This window comes from Camponotus vicinus, unplaced genomic scaffold (genome assembly GCF_025532165.1).
Source record: "Camponotus vicinus isolate PSW18456_S1 unplaced genomic scaffold, iyCamVici1.0 SCAF_11, whole genome shotgun sequence".
In the NCBI taxonomy this organism is placed as follows: domain Eukaryota; kingdom Metazoa; phylum Arthropoda; class Insecta; order Hymenoptera; family Formicidae; genus Camponotus; species Camponotus vicinus.
Genome location: NW_028141947.1, coordinates 15960401 through 15975555, shown reverse-complemented (window position 1 = coordinate 15975555; position 15155 = coordinate 15960401). Strand labels below are relative to the sequence as shown.

The window sequence follows — 15155 nt, the reverse complement described above, 5'->3', positions numbered from 1 at the left end:
AACCATAAAGGCTCTATTCTGTGCCCCGCGGGAGGGCACCTCCCCCTCGGGTCCCGCGGGAGCGTCCGTCGATTATCCCGCGCGGTCCAGATGAGCCCCGACTAGGTTCGCCAAAAACCAAACGCCCATTATCCATTCTCTTTGCTCCGGCTCCTCTCCCGATGCGGTTTCGATGCCGCCGACAAAGTTCCGCGATCGAGCTCTCGCCGTCTTAGATTTCAACGCGCTTAAACGATCGCCTTAAAGGGGGAATCGCTAATTTAGGATGAACGGCGGAATTATATGGATACGATTAAGTACGTTATGTTCACGTCGGATTCACGCGTAAGCCGATAAAAGCTGTAATATTGTTAAGGAGGATCTATTTTATTAAAAAAAAATTCACGGTGCGCACCTGACTCTTGTTGCAGAGCTTCCTGGGTGCCGAAGGCACGAGTCTGCAATGGCGATTGATAGCGAGCCATCTGATAACCCGGCTGTCTCGCGATTCTTTGTCGGACAAATTGGAAGTGGGATCTATGCCGGATACAAGCGGCATTCACATTCTCTCGGAGCTATTTGTGGTACTTGGCTACTTCGCTCTCAACAATCCAGACAATCAGGTACGCACTATTCACATATCACGAAAATCGATCATTTCGAAAAAAAGAGGACTGGGCGAGAGAGAAAATATCTTTAATATTGGGGGAATTTGTTATTGAATTAAAGTTAATTTTATAAATCTATAAACTATCACTTCGAAATATCCCTATTTTATAGTTAGAAAATAATTATTTTGGATCGCCTAAAAAAAGTTAGGGAAGAACTGTATATTCTTCTTGACATCTAATGACATCATTAATTTTGATTTTTTTATGTAAATTATAATTTTGATTTAATTTTTTATATTTTAATAATTAATTTTTTATGTAAATTAATGCCTTCATTTTAATTTATTTTTAAAATATTAAATATATTTAAATTTTATTGTCTTTTTCGTATCGATACGTGTCATTAAATGTAAAAGAAGCGTAACTTGTGGAAAGTATTTTTACGCTTTTGACGTTATATAGCATATAACTTTGATCGCCTTAAATTCTTCGAGTTGCGGCGGATTTCCTCGACTGTAATACCTCGAATTACCCGGTACGTTCGCGTAAAATGAACGTGCTGGATGGTATTACCTACCCGACCAACAAGGAGGAAGGAGCTGTTAGACACAACACACTCAGCAGACCTCCTATCAATATGCGGCCGAACGCCGTTAAGATATATTTACGGCGTTTCGTTCCATACATACGTCTCGCGACGCGTGCACGTGCAGTGCCGGCTCATCAGTTCGCGATGCATCGCGTAGAAACTCCCAATAAATAATTGTAATGCGATGTGGAAAATGAGAGCATCGTCGAACATGAAATTGGACATATTTAAAAAGAAACAAAATAACTATAAAATAAAAACAAACGATTTTTTTCAAAATAATACCAAAAATTTGTTAAGAAATAATATGTTGAGAAATAATATAATAATAGTATAATAAATTAAATTAAGAAATATATAATAAATCATTATCAAATAAGTCACTATATATATAATAAATCATTAAATATATAATAAATTCAGAAATATATAATAAATCACTTTAAATAAAGCTCCTTCAGGTTTTTAAATACGAAGTTATTATTTATATTTGACTAATCTAATTTAATTTTGATTAATATTATAATTAATATTGCTAATTAATTTCAATTAAATAAAAAGTATCCAATATAAAAATCCAAATATTTATTGATTTTTGGAATATTATCATTTGGAAGTTAACACCACGAAAATTAATTAATTTTTAAAAAATCACGCTTTTTTAATAATATAACGTTTTTCAATTTAAAGATATTTTTCGCGAAGAATTGAAAAATTAATGAAAATATCGCGATCCAAGACCCATCGCCTAAAAGCGGTCCTGCATCCACGTCGATCCCGCGAATGCGTGAATCGGGATGTAAGTGCTGAGTGCATCGCCGATGTCGCGCATTCGTCTTTCAGCGCTTTTTTAAGGGGCGCTCGCAGGAACGAGAAGAGTCGACCGACCCTCCGAGAGTAGCTGACTCGGGGAAAATCGTCTTCCGCGAGAATAGAGAAAGAGCGAGAGAAAGAAAGGGAAAGAGGAAGAAACGAGACGCTTTTAAAGCTCTCTACGAGCATCTGCGGTTATCGCGCCTGACGCGACGTGTGTGTATCCACCTTCTCCGTTCGCGATCATAAACACGTCTCTATCCTCGTTTTTTGTCGACGCCCGTAACCGAATTCGAGAAATGGATTTTTTTTCTTGCGGTGGCGCCGTGGCGTTTTACCACTTTCCGCTCTTATTTTAGGTCCGGAATATTAACCGACTCCTTTTGGAATGACGTGCGCGCGCGAACCATCGCACTTATTCTTGCTAATCAATTTTTTGATCATTATTTGCTCTCAAATAGCGTTAATAGATTTACGCTAAATATTTCCGAAAAAATTTAATTTTAAAGTATAATAACAAAGGGTAACTCGACGTTTAACATGAATAAGATACGGGTTTGACGTCGAACAAGGAAGGTGTACATAAAATGTGGGCATTTCCTGCAAGACTTTTCTGCAGGTGCACAGGAATACAACGTCCTGTTCGCAGAGACACTTGTCATAGACGCAGACGTCCGGTGACGTCTTCTATAGACTTTCTTTCTTTTTCCCTCTCTCGTTTCCGTAACACCTGGGTCATTTAGGTTCTCACGCTCTTTAAGAAAATTACTCTGTCGCTTTAATTAATCGTTCTTGTCGCCGCACGTCACAATCGAGAGACTACGAAGGTTCGATATGCGGGTAATTTCTAATATTAAGAGAATCTTCATCCGGTTTTCTCACTCGGAAACGACAAGCGATTTTGCGAATAGATAATTGCAAAAAAACTACAATCTCTAAAAATTTATGCTGTGAAATATAATATTTTATAATAATGAAAGATTTAGATAATATTTAATAAAAAATTACAAAGCAGATTCCTTGATAATTTCCCGGTTGATCATTTCTAGTCGTTCTCTTCGATATTTTCTTATCGTTATAGAGTTATTAGGAAAGAGAGTTAAAAAATAAAGAAAAAAAATCACGTGTCAAGAATAAATAACTAATTAATATAACGTAAAGGCTTTGTACAAACAAATGAGAATAAGCTAATGATAAATAACTATCTCGGGAAAATGAAATTTCTGTTTCAGCTGGTTCTTCAATCAGCTGGTGCGGGTCCTAGCGTTCTTCAGCAGTTATGCACTCTGCCGTTCCCTTTTTATGGGGATCCCAGATTGTTACCGTACACTTTACCGGTGCTTCTGGCCGCTACGCATAATAATTCCGAGGCAATGGCGATATTGTCTTGTGAGATGTCATACGAGGTAAGTGGATAATTACAAATATGCAACTCATATACGAGAGAGAGAAAGAGAGAGAGAGATAATAGTATAACTATAAATTTATCTTAATAAAAATTTTATATTGAACAGATATATCAACTACAATAATTCACGAAATTAAGCAAATGCTTCGAAAAATTTTTTAGAAATTTAATTATTTTATAAATATATTTGTTTTCCTAATATATATATACGTTAAAGAAAAATTTGTGTATTTGTCCTCTCTCTGTCTTTTTTATATTTTTCGTTAAAAACTCTCATCAAAGTTTCAGCAAACATGCAGTTTTTATATTAATTATATCTGCAACTCTTTCTAAATGCAATCAATTGAATTTTATATTTAAATTAACGAAATATATTAATTAGTTATTTGTGACAAATATACATATATCAGTTTAAATATCTATACTTTTAATATGTAATAATATTAATTTTATATCACACGTTAAATCAATCTTTTATCCGAATTAATTTAAAATTATTTTTTAGACTTTACCTAAAAATGTTTTATGGATATTATCTTATATTAGCTACATTGTATTCATAAATAATATAATTTCAACGTTAATATTTATCCGCTTTCATTACTCTCTATATATTTTTGTCTCTTTTTATGGGTAATAATATTTAACGAATAATTTACAAATTGGCTTTACAGTTACTGGAGCAGTACAGGAATTCAGACGAAGGTAAATTAAATCCTTTAGTGCATTTGCTGAAGGATAGCGCCTAGTCTGCCTCACGTTTTCCACCCTAAAAGGTTTGATTAGCTTAATTTTATTTCTTAGAGTTCTCATTAGAGCGATTCTTGTAGTCCGCGCGAATCGGAAATCAGAATTATTGATATATTATTATATCTAAATTAATTATTTTAATATATTAATTATATCTAAATTATTATATCTAAATTTACAATTGTTTGTTTATTAAAATGAAGAAAAGAGCATAAAGAGAAAATTCAAAGAGATTGCATCAAGAATGCGTAGTTAATTAAATTTAAAAATTCGTAACTTCTATTATCGCATAACTAGACACTACACGATCGCAATAGTAGAAACTCCCGCTAAGTAAGTTGAATACTCGTGATTCTTCAAGCTCAGGAATAAAACTCAATTTGCGGAGAAAGTTAAATTTACTCGAAAGTTTACGCGAACGAAAAAAATAGCACGCACGTTAATTTAGACTGGTGCTTCCCAAACCATTTTGGTTCAGTCTATTTGTAGCTGCAACGTACTGATGATACACGCATGATATTTCGCTTTATAGGTTTGCAATCTATAATATCGAATTTCTACACAAAGATTTCCAGAACTTCTGGATTTTGCATAATTATAGATCATATTTTAGCGGATATGTTAAATTATTTTAACATTTTAATACATCATATGTTTCATAAATTTTATTAGCAAAATTACAAAAAATTTTGTAGATCTTTGGAATTTTTTGGGAAATTGTAAAGTATTCATTCAGCGTTTCTCTTGTCGGAATAAAAAAAACAATTTTCCGAACTTAACGATAAAAACGAGAAAAACAAGAAATAAATTACAATTTATATTTTGATTGTTCTTGACGAGTAGCCTCGTATCTTGCTTTGTTGAACATAATTGTGTGTGGAATAATTTATTCCTGCGCATCAGTAACGACTTACGAATCTAAAATCGAAATTACCTGTCACCTCGGCGAACGGATGATGACATTAAATGTCACAATCTCGTTCCCTCCTACCCCTTCTCCGCGATGCTTTAAGTAGATGTATATCGAAATTATCGCATTGTACTCCGTGAAGTGTCATGCTGAATAATTTATATTTTTACACGCGTTCTTGTAAACAAACGAAGATACAAATTTAAAAGGATCTGCCTTTTAAAAGAATTTGACGCGAGAAAACGATGCGCGCGGATTGTTTTTAGAAGTATCGTTTCGATTAACAAACTTAAAGAGATGAGATGAAGAGATTGTTAAGAAATTAATTTCACGATACTATTTTAAGAGGAATATATGCTATTATGGGAGGTGTAATCGCGAGAGAAACACGCGGACTATTTGTGAATCTAGTCCTTTTATAATATTAGTAGATTCTATATGCAATCATATACTGCGTATCTACTATATTTTTTACTACCGTCCTCTCCTCCTCGTTTCCACACGTGCCAATCCTATCGTGCAAAAAATGTGTCTTCAAACTGAGCCTTTTTCGCATAATAATCGTCGCGTGATACGGCCCGATAAACGTAGAAAGATACGTATGTTAATCATGTGAAGTGTGTATCGGGGAATAATAGTCTATCTTTGAGCAGATTTCCTCTCTCTTCTCGAGAATCACAAACCTACATTATTTTAAATTAATATCTCCTAGTATCGCGAAATTTAGAGAAATTTTATAGCTAGGCTATATATTTTGGCGAAATTATTCAAAGAATATTATTTTATTTTAGTTCAGAATGGCGTTAATTATATTATTTATGAATGTTAATGTTAGAAGGTACGAGTTTTCGACTACAGCTGATTAATTCGTGCAATGTCCTGTCAATGCAATTGATATTTAAGTATTACACTGTTAAATAGAATATGAAAAATGTAATAACTAGCGGGACAGTATTTTCTATCAAACTTGTATTTTTTTTATACATTTGATTATGAAAGTAATTATGCGTGCGTTCTTTGTCGGAAGTTTCGAATTTCCGATTAAATATTTCAAGAACTTTACGTAAATCGTATATTCTATTTTTGCAAAGTAAATAGAATTTATTCATCCACTTATTTCCTATATCTCTATAGGAAAGTTCGTGAAATTTAAATATATATACGGTTATGAAATAAGATAGTTCATGTTTACAACAAAATAAATCTGTTTTCTTGTAGATAGAAAATTTGATGGAAAATATTGCCTTGCTTAACGACTTTTCGAGTCGGTACAGACACACATACACAAATAGCAAATATTTAATATCCAGCAAATATTTAACATTAACAATTTGAGTCGAACGAAAAACTCGAGAATCGTAAACATCTCGCGCATGTTCGACTTTAAACAAAATATATATATATATATTTATATTATAATAATAGTAATGTATAAATAAATAATGCAAAGTGTTTATTAGAGTCTCTCTTCTGCGAAAAAATTTCATCGTTCGAGTGAATACGCAGTTTCATTTAAGAGGGAGCAATCTCGGCGAAGCTTTCGCGCAAATCGATCGATATCGCATAGCATAGAGATGTATTCTAGATTAGTAGCTGAGAATTGAATCGCAATGTTTAGTGAGCTAGTTTAGTGGCGTCGCTTTTTCGTCGAATGCTGACTTTGCGAGACTCGCAACGTTGTGAGAAACGAAAGAAAAGCGGTATTTTTCTACGATAGCCTGTATAAATACGCAATTCGACTCGAAACGGTCCTTTATATAATACAAATGAATAAATGCGCACCACTTTCTGCGGGAAATGCATCTCTGCGACGTGATCCTTCGTTAATTTGATCCGTACTTATGCGTTTCATTCGCGTTTCCTCGCGAAATTTTCACGCGTATCACACAGGATTCGTCGCAATTATTTAGAATAGCGTTTCGAAAAGGTAGCTATGGAAAGAGAATCGTGTAATTTTGTGAACAAACTCGAAAGGGGAAGCAATCGAGTCAGCAGGATTAATCGGGGACAATGAATTCAACGAATACGATATTTTTCATTACGATAAATTTAACCGTTGTTGTAAAATTATTGAAATAAATAGCGAGTATAGTCGTTACAACGAGCAATTGAAAAATGCGACAATTGTTAATTTTATTCCTAGTATTACACGTTATTGCGTCCATTTATTACCCCAATTGATCTTAATCCTCTAATGTTGGAGAAGTTTTAGTCGCTTAATTTAAGCGCTCGCGAAAGTGCAGATAGAACACAATTATTTTATAGAGAAGGGAAAATAGTTTCGATACACTTGAACACGAACAATGTTAAGTGCCATGCCATACCATGTACTTGATGCGCATCGAGATTTTTGTCTCCCAGCAAACGCATACATTTGACGCGTACGCAAAAAATATACTATAAACCAATATATTGCGTATGTAATATGTTACACGTAATAAAGATAATGCGCTTTATGATATATACACGTGTTTGTGGAGCTTACTTTTAATTTTTCTCCAAGAATAATCTATGGTCGATATAAAAACGGTAAATTATATTTTAAAAAAGTATGAAATATATGTATATTATTTATTATTTATTATTATGTATTATTATTTATTTTTAAAAATTTCGGCGTGTCTATGAAATAGCTGGCGAATCTCCGAAAAGCGATTTCAATCTCTAATGTGTAAATTTTTACAATCAAATTTCTTGTCGAATTTTTCTGAAAAAAAATCGATTTCAAGATTGACAAAGAAATTTGTAAAAAATACATATCGCGGAATAGAACACGAGATAAATCGCCAACCATGTAAACTTCTATTCTACTGTTTTTATGGCAATCGAATACAGATCGAAACGAAAGAGAGAGAAAGAGAGAGAGAGAAATACGCCTGTCGTCGAATCGAAAAAAGGCGCCGGCGAGGTTCCTGTGAAAAACGGCGGCACCTCGCCCTCTCGTACTCAACTAGAAACGCTCACACACGCGGAAGAGGGCCCGCGAGGATGACGTATGGGGTCCACAGGGTAATTTTTTTCCCAAAGCGTTTTAGCGCGAGATGCGCCTCTACTTTTTCCGGCGCCGTAATCTATAGGCGCACTTAATACAGCCGCCTCGTTTTGAGTAACCTCGTCCCCCGCCCCTCGCCGCAGCCTTTCCTTCGCCTCCTTTCCGCTTCTCGTCTCTTCTTCTCGCTTCCTCCCCTCCCCCTTTTTCTCCCTTCGGACATACATTCGTTCAACGTATGACATCGTTCCGCTCGTTCCTCACGCTGTTCCCTTCTCTTCCCCCCTTTCTCTCTCTTTCTCTCTCTCTCTCTCTCTCACGCTCTGCTAACGCTCGACATCTCCCGGCTCCACTTAGCGAGACTGCATAATATATCACGTTGCTTTTACATCGCGCACCTATCTACGACCAGCGTGCAGCGCGCTTACGATGCGACGTTTATGCAGCGCGGCCACGTGTACCACATACATACACAGAAACGGTGCGGCACGCATTGCGTTTCACTCGCGGCGTGCCGCGACGCATCTCGCCGCGGGTAAATCGACTCGGCTACAATATAACGCGATTAACGAAAGAAATCTCACAAGAAAGAATAATCGTTTCTTTTTAATGCTTAATACGATTTAGATCTCAGAAATGTTTCATCACGTTTCGAAAAGTTCAAAACACAAATTCACTACAGAAATTAAAATAAAAAGTGATTAAACTCTCACCGGTACGATGCGCAGCAACAGAATTGTGGGATGTAGCCGATCTGTAAAATACAATTGTAACCAGATTATAAAGAATGTCCAGAATAATAAATTAATTAATTAATTAATTAATTATATATAGGTAAAATAATTTTATGTACAAGTAAAAATTTTGCAATTTTGACGCAGATATTTAAGATAAAAGTTAAATACAGAATTATAAAAAAGATTTTTTTTAAATTAAATTTGTATGAAATATAACAAGAATTTAATTATAAATATAATAAATTTAATATATAAATATAACGCAAATAATCTCTTATATATCTAAAGCATAAAATATTTGTGCCTGTTAAAATATTTTTCATGTATATAAAAATATTAATTATAAATATTTTAATATTAGATATTAAAATATTGATATTAAATAAATTCTTAAAATAAAAGAAAAATATATTGTTGAGAAAAATACTGTTGCATTTTTTATGCAGTACGTACTATGAAATGATGTAAAAAATAAATCAGTATCGTGAAAAGATGGAGCATTTAATTTCACGCACACAGAAAAAAATAAATAATTTAAAATAAATAAGTAAGTTGCTCACTTCCGGTTGCTCCGTTGTCCAATGCTTCCCCCAGGTTTGCTCCTTTTCTCTTGTTGATCCTGCTTCTTCATGGCACTCGACACTCATTCGCAAAAATACAGAATTAATTAAGATCGCGCACGCACTAATCAGCGATCGCGTGGCACTTTACGGCACTTTCGATATTGATCAAAATATATCATCGTTGATCGATGCGAACCTTGTTACAACGCGATGGGAAAACAATGCGAAAATAACAATTTCGCACAAAGCTACAATCAATATCCGAAAATTAAACGATTCATCACGGTGACGCTGTGTCTATCATTAACAAATAATACATATTTTCATTTTAGAGAAAGATTAATTATTTATATATTATAATCTTCAAGAGAGAGGAGTGTGTGTGTTATGTGAATAAAAGATTAAAATTTCGTAGATTCTTTGATATGTGTTCTAAAAATATGTTGTAGCTTTGTTGACTATTCGCACGATAAATTTTCGAATAAATTATTTAAAAATTGTTTTACGTGTCGTGGAAATTAATCAATCGCACGAGTTGATAATTTTATTTTTAACAAATAATCGCGTTTAGGATCTCTCGTTATTTTCCATATTTATGCGTCTCGAAAGTTAACGCGACGAAACACGTCTTTCTTATTTGAGTGTCACCGTACGAATGATGACAAGGCCACGTTGTATAAACAATATGTACCACGTCATCACAATCATACATCACAAAAGCGAACGCCAAATATCATATAAATACTATAATAATACTATAATATATATATACATGATAATATTTTATATGAATCTTTCGATCCTACTGGTATCTTATTGCGCTTAATTTAAAAATAATTGGCAAATTAAACCGAGAAATTCAGAGCGAGAAGACATGTATTTGAAATATACTTGATTACAAAATTAAAAAATTTCATCATTAAAGAATATTTCTTATCAGCTGTATCGCAATAAAATGATTATTTATAATTCTTATTTTTGCAGAATTTGCAAAAAAATTATAAACTATTATTTCATATCATACGGGTTTTACAAGCGATGATTATTTTAATTAAATATTCGAATATATCTCTTCGAATGTATTTTTGATATTCCACTTTGAATTTTTCGCCGATATTATATTTCGCTCATTATTTTTAAAGTACTGTAACAATATAATGTACAATAGAATCGAGCAATTAAAGTAATGAAGAAGGAAATGATATATAAATAATTATATAGTATGTTGAATAATTATTAAAAACTAGATTAAAAATATAGTTAAATAAAATGATATATAAATAACAAACCATTTATTAACAATAAATTAAAAATACGAGAAGCATTAAATATTCCGTAATATTCTGTAAATTTATTTTACAGTTCGTTAAATATTTCATGGCAACAACGAGAAATAACTTACATATACGCGATGTTAGTTCGTTTATTTTTGCGACGTATAGAGCGCTATTGTTGACATACCGTGTCCTTGTTGCCATTCGCGCGGCGACACTCAAGCGTGATGGTCACGATACGAGCCGCTCTCCGTAAATCTTCGTATTTTCTGAGAAACGCGATAATTCTTATAATTATTAGCATTAACGATGATTAATTCAACATTATTAATTAATTAACATGTACGATAAACGTAAGAATATTATGGCGACGGCTATTTGTTTCAAATAACACATGATGTTGACTGTTCATTAATAACGCGAGTATGTCGTGTGATTTGTTGGAAATAAACTACGTGTAATAAATTAAATTAAACGGCAATACGAGTCTTGTTGATACAAAAATTTTATTGACGTCATTATAAGACTATATTTTTATATTAATATTTCATATAATAAAATTTTTGTGTATCAACAACAACTTTAGACTCGTATTGCCGTTTAATTTAATTTACATATTTGATTTATATATTCTCGAGTTATCATCATTATTGTTATATTTTTTTCAAACATTAACTTTTTCCATTTTGCATCTCAAATAGCCGAATTAATAAAAACTGGATATTAATGAATAGTTGATATATTATCCTTTTTCATAAAAGATTGAATCAGTCATCATGAGACTTATATATCGTTACTGTTCTTATGTATCATTTAGAAATCAATCTATTAATATATTTAATTAATATTGCGCGATAATTAAAATTGTCGATGTCTTTTTTAGAATTTTTCAAATTATATATTCATTCACTTATATTGTATGAGATTAAAATTGCCCTAAAAATATGCTGTTTACGAATCAAGCATGATTGCGGCGAGTGGCGACGTATGTAAATTGACTCGCGCGATTTTTTCGAATGAATCTTAACTTGAGTTGTCTCGTTGTAATGTAATGTAAAATATGCGTGCGGTTTTTTTTAATGTCGGGAGTGCCGTACAAAGTATCGCGCGATTATCATATTTTACGTAGTACGTGTGCAACCATAATTATTCGTATTTTCGCGAGTGAGTGTCATGAAGAAGCAACAAAAAATTAACGAGAGAGAAAGAGGAAGACATCCAGTGACGGCGGAGTAACCAGGTAAGCAATTCATTGTGTTTAGCTTATTAAACATGCGAAATTAATTGCGCTTATATTTCTATAATACATCTTCCATCGATCTGAGATTAAATTAAAAGCTGAAAATACAATTGGCTTGAGTTTTTCTTCATATGCTGCGAATAAATTACATAAATGAAGTATATGTGAATGAATTACATAATAGCTATAAAAAAAGGAAAAGCATGACAATAACTTTAAAAGTAAAAATATAAATGAAAAATACAGGAAATAGTAAAAAACATACAGACATATATTCAGTTAGAAAATTCTCGTTTTTTCGATAAATAAATGCAAAATTAAATTTGTTCAATGTATATTTTTGCATGAAATACATAAGTTCAACTGTTACGAATTTTTAAATATGTATTTGAGTTGTATGCGATTATTACAAGTTGAAATATTTTGAAATATTCCTGTCGTGTCTTTCTGAAAAGGAAGAGACTTTTATTACATTAAATCATCTGATCAGAAGTTATTTTAAAGAATGCGGTAATTTTTGTTTTTGACACATAACGCTGAATTTTTGTCAAAAAATTTGAAAAACCTAATATTTTTTAAATACATTGGTTGTTTATTTATTTCAAGTTTGTTTTTGTCACAGTCGTTTTAAAATTTTCAATTGTTACATCCGTTACATTACATTGATTCCGTCATTTTATATATTCATATTGACATCAAATTTACATTTTGTAAAATCTTACAGTTTGAATACCTGAAAAATGTCCGATCGCTTATTTAATTATTTATTTTATAACTCTATGTAATAACAAATTATAACTCTATCTTATAACAAATCCACATCAAATATTTAATTACGAAAATCTTATCAACTTTAATCTTTGTCAAATTTCTGTTGAAAACTGAAAGTTCTAACAATGTACTTAATTATGAATAGAAAGAAACTTTTCCAGCACATTGTATACCGCAGCTGTACAAAGTACATTAAAACAGTCTTATAAGTTTAATCTCAAACTTCTCAAAATTGATAGAGCATTTTGAAAATCGGAATTGTATCTAATTAAAAAAAAGCTACGAGGAATGATTAACCTCTTTCTCAAATTTAAAAAAAGAAACGTGTAATCTCGCATTCTTAAATTTATTTTCCGGTCTATTATTTTACTCGATGAATGTTACGTTTAATATATATTTGCTCTCGAATATTTAATTAATAAATATCTATATAATATATAATATATAATTATACATCTATCAATATATATAATTATATAATTATACATCTATACTCCTGGACAAAATTAACGCATAATTTTTGGTTCACTTTTTCTTTAAAATTTTTCGTTAAAATTTAAATATCAGCTTTTAAAAAAAAAATGCGTTAATTTTGTCCAGGAGAGTATATATAATATATATAATTAATATAATATAATTGGAAAAATTCAAAGAAACATAATACTTGACGACTGACACCGTAAGAATTTGCGCTACCGAATAAGTTTAATCGCAAATGCTATCGCCCTCCTCAAAATCATCGTAATTTCGGCGAGAATAACGACGATGCGAAGTGGAGACGAGGATAGGGAAAAGCGTTCTCACGATTACAGGAAGCAACCCTTTGCCGCGCGAACACGTCGCGAGGACCGAGGGCATGCGTATGGATAGAGGAAAAGGGGGAGGGTGCTATATGTCCATTACGCTTATTACAACCCCGACCACCCGCCGCCGCCGTCCTTTAACCATCCGCTCCCTCGATCCGCCGCCACCCACCCTTTTACGTGGATGAACATCGATCGACACACACGACCTGGAATAGTCGGCCGCGCCAGTCAACGCACCAGGTAACTAAATTGCCCTCGTTCTCGACGTCCCGAATTCGGTTAGACCGAACGTCGAAACTTCGATATAATGTCCGGGCCACTTTCTGACGGCTTTCTGAGCCTCACCGCCGCGATGCTTGGATATATCGTTTTGTCGTGGTAGAGAAACATACGCCCTTTTTTCCATATTAATTTTTGCGCGTGTCTCACTATTTCGAACATGATGTTTGTTCGTTGAATTAATACAAATTTTGTGAATAAATTAAATTGTATTGTCCAATGGGGAAATATTCAAATTATTTCTACGCAGAATAATCGTGAAAGAATCTTACTTTTCAATTCTTTTATAAAATTCCTTTTTTGCTCTGTAATTATATACAAAAAATGACGCGGGTGAATTTTATTTTAATAATTTTAAAATGAATTTTTACGATGATGATTAAATTTAATAATCCATGGAGAGAAAAGTACAAATCGAAACAAGGTACTTTAGCTGTAAGAAATTAACTGCGTGTATAAAGATGTGGTATAATATTTCTTTTGTGAGAGAGCAAAATATTTATATTAAATATTATATCATACGCAATAACTAAATTTTGCTCAAATCGCAACGTGTTGTACGCAGTTTCTTCATGTTTGTCAAATGAATTGGCACCCACAATGTGCATTGGATATATATTTTGATTGCATTCGTTTATTACGAATAATATATGGTACATGTAGAAATTTATAATAATTTAATTGCAGCAATTTATTTCAAATATATACAAAATGTGCAAATATATTATAGGATTAGTCGTTAAAAGACTTATTCAAAAAAATGCAAATAAAATAAAATATTATTCGACTCTAGAAATAAAATAATGAATAATAATAATGAATAATAATATATAAAAATGGGTCCTTCGATTTTTCTGCTTTATCGGCAAGCATTTATTTTATGATAATTATATATACATATATTTTAATGTATGCGCGATTGAAAAATCATCTCTTGCAATTAAAAAAACCTCGATTTGCTTTCTCTTCCTTTCTATCTCTTCTTTCTCTTTGCGTTTCTCGCCCTTTTTCGTTCTCCCTAAAATCGGATCGGTTTTCCCGGCTGCGAAGAGCACCCTTTCGACTTCAGGATCGACGAGTCGGAGACAGGCGGGAAGACCAAGAAGAGTGCGGGCACCGAAACCCGATCGTTGTTTACGCAGTGCGTCGTAACCTCCCCCGCGTAAGCAAAGCGTCCGTCCATCTATCCACATCCATCGCTTCGAGCAAACACATCCCGCGGTACCCTAAAAACGATATTCGATTCCCGAAGGTCGCGTCTTCCCTTGCGTTCGTGAACGAATTCGAGTATAATTTTCGACTACAGAGTTATCGTAAGAAGATCATCAATGTCACGTAGTTTATCGTACGTTTCGCGCGAATTATCGCGCTTCCCCTCGTCGTCGATTCGCATAATCAACAGTCCCGCAGACGAGAGGTCCAAAGGAGTCAGTTCT

The 15155-nt window shown here is 33.1% G+C and overlaps 2 protein-coding genes across 6 annotated transcripts in view; one reads left to right on the top strand and one right to left on the bottom strand.

Moving 5' to 3' along the window:
* The window catches only part of LOC145962339 (uncharacterized), a 120694-nt gene that overhangs the window by 35007 nt on the left and 70532 nt on the right, over positions 1–15155 (bottom strand). Inside the window, exon 2 of the mRNA XM_083083367.1 lies at positions 8763–8803. Coding sequence (XP_082939493.1) covers positions 8763–8803 — 41 coding nt within the window. The remainder of the gene's footprint in view (positions 1–8762; positions 8804–15155) is intronic.
* Positions 1–15155, top strand: part of Ssp3 (short spindle 3) — a 72386-nt gene that overhangs the window by 31707 nt on the left and 25524 nt on the right. For 3 of the 5 annotated variants that reach the window (XM_083083361.1, XM_083083363.1, XM_083083362.1), the window contains exons 13-15: positions 411–602; positions 3225–3398; positions 4075–7637. In XM_083083361.1, coding sequence (XP_082939487.1) covers positions 411–602; positions 3225–3398; positions 4075–4149 — 441 coding nt within the window. In that variant the 3' untranslated portion in view covers positions 4150–7637. Of the gene's footprint in view, positions 1–410; positions 603–3224; positions 3399–4074; positions 7638–15155 lie in introns of those variants that run through there. The other 2 variants (XM_083083364.1, XM_083083366.1) reach the window with 2 other exon arrangements.